At 61.3% G+C, this 1,843-nt stretch overlaps 1 protein-coding gene across 2 annotated transcripts in view; it reads right to left on the bottom strand.

Moving 5' to 3' along the window:
• PSMG3 (proteasome (prosome, macropain) assembly chaperone 3) overlaps positions 1-1,278 on the bottom strand; it is a 1,858-nt gene extending 580 nt beyond the window's left edge. The window contains exons 1-2 of one of the 2 annotated variants that reach the window (XM_010849320.1): positions 1,234-1,278; positions 442-690 (exon numbers count right to left, since the gene is read on the bottom strand). In XM_010849320.1, coding sequence (XP_010847622.1) covers positions 442-657 — 216 coding nt within the window. In that variant the 5' untranslated portion in view covers positions 658-690; positions 1,234-1,278. The other variant, XM_010849328.1, reaches the window with a different exon arrangement.
• Between the last annotated feature and the right edge of the window lie 565 nt (positions 1,279-1,843).

The raw sequence follows: 1,843 nt of genomic DNA, 5'->3' as shown, positions 1-1,843 counted from the left end.
AAGACCACTGTAACTGAAGGAAACCTTTTTCTTCTTAACGGCTTCACGCAGTGCCTCTCAGGAGCCCAGGCCAGCTTCCCGGCCCCTCTCTCTCCTGGTTCTCTCTACTCTGGAAGGGCCATGAGAGTCCACAGAGGGAAAGCCTGTCAGACCTCACAGATGATCTTTCCCGAACGGGGCAGAACGGCTCTCACTACCATGAGGTACTATGATGGGGTCAAACTGTGGCACAGGCTTGCATTACAAAACCAATGCCTCTGCGTGTGTCTGATAAAATGCTGATGGGCTGCATGCAGCAGGTGGACACCCTCCAATTATCTTCGGGGCCCGCGCAGTGCTGCCCTGGGCTGTGGTGGTGGGGGGACAGGGGTGCGCTTGCCTACTAGATGCTCCACATCCTGACAAAGTACGGGCACTGGGAGCCCTTCCCAGCCACATTACCTCATCCTTCCCGAGGAGGACTTTGGTGGTCAGCACAGGCTTGCCGACGTCACTAGTCACACTGCTGGGCTCCAGGGAGACCAGGGTACCCATCTTCCCCAGCTGGGTCACCACCACCAGGATGTGGCTGCTGAAGGCCGTGCAGACCACCTGGGTGGGGACTCCGCACACCACCGCAGTCTTCTGCTTGGACGTCAGCAAGGGTTTACCTTCCATTGCGGAGTCTGCTCGATGGCACCTTACATTTATCTTAAGAAAAAAAAAGTAAATCAATCGATGGCAGATAGCCTGGGAGCTCCAGAATAAACACTATTTGGCATTAAAAGAGAAATGCCCATTCAAAAGCCTGTCTGTTCGCCCACACAAGCTTTATTCGCCCGGAACTTTCTGGATTCACTCAGACACAGAGGTAACCAGGCTAGATGTCAAAGAATGCTGCTCCCGATGGAGGCAGACGAGGACTCTTCTTCCCCGCGCGAGGGCCCCGCCCCACCCCGAGGGCCCTCCCTGAGTCCCGGCGGCCCGCCCTCGCAGGGGGAGTAGGCGCCGCAGGTTCGGAAACCCGGCAGAGCAGCGGGCCGCGCCTCCGCCGCCCCTCCGGTCCGCCCACTAATCGTTTCCTGCGTTTGAGGAAACCGTCGGTCCCACAGAAGCAGCAGCACCCCTACCACAGCGCGGGGACGAGGGCGGCGGGGGCCAGGCGGAGCCCCTGGGGGCGCCCAGCCTCTCCGCCCGGCTCCAGCCCCACCGGACGCCCACTACCCTGCCACCCGCCATGCCGCCCGCGCTCACCGCGCCGCGCCCGGAAGTGACGCACGCAGGCTCCACGGGCCCGCCCCCGACAGGCCCCGCCCTGCGAGCGCCGAGCCCTCCCCTCCCCCGGAAGTGCAGCCTGCGGGACTTCCGGCTCCCGCTGCGGTCTCGGACTCTGTGCTGTGGGGTTCCGCGCGCCCGGGCAGCGAGGGCTGGGCGCCATGTTTGCGAAAAGGGGCTGCAGCACCAACCCCTGGGCCTCTCGGCACCTGGCCCTCAGGCGAGGGGAGTCTGACTTCTCCAGAAGGGTGTCCCCGCGCCCTCCTGAGGGAGACTCTGCAGCTCTGTGGTTGAGGAACCTCAGAAACAGGGTTTCTGGCCCCTTGGCCCTGGGTTCCTGGACCTTGAAGGAAGCACGGGGAGCTGAGAGAAAAGCAGGGCTGGACGTCACTTTAAGCGCCGAAAACATCCCCGTCAGGACCCTTAACGTAGGGCGCAAGAGACCTCAGTGTGGGGCCCTCTGGGTTCACCCAAATGCCTGTTAACTGAAAAAAAACACACGACCTAAAAGTCGGGAGTTATGTTTTATTCCTTGGACAAAACTGAGGACTTAAGCCCAGGACGCAGCATCTCGGATAGCTGAGGGACT

The sequence above is a fragment of the Bison bison genome, unplaced genomic scaffold (genome assembly GCF_000754665.1).
Source record: "Bison bison bison isolate TAMUID 2011002044 unplaced genomic scaffold, Bison_UMD1.0 scf7180017850837, whole genome shotgun sequence".
Taxonomy (NCBI): domain Eukaryota; kingdom Metazoa; phylum Chordata; class Mammalia; order Artiodactyla; family Bovidae; genus Bison; species Bison bison.
This window is presented reverse-complemented; position numbering and strand designations above follow the sequence as displayed.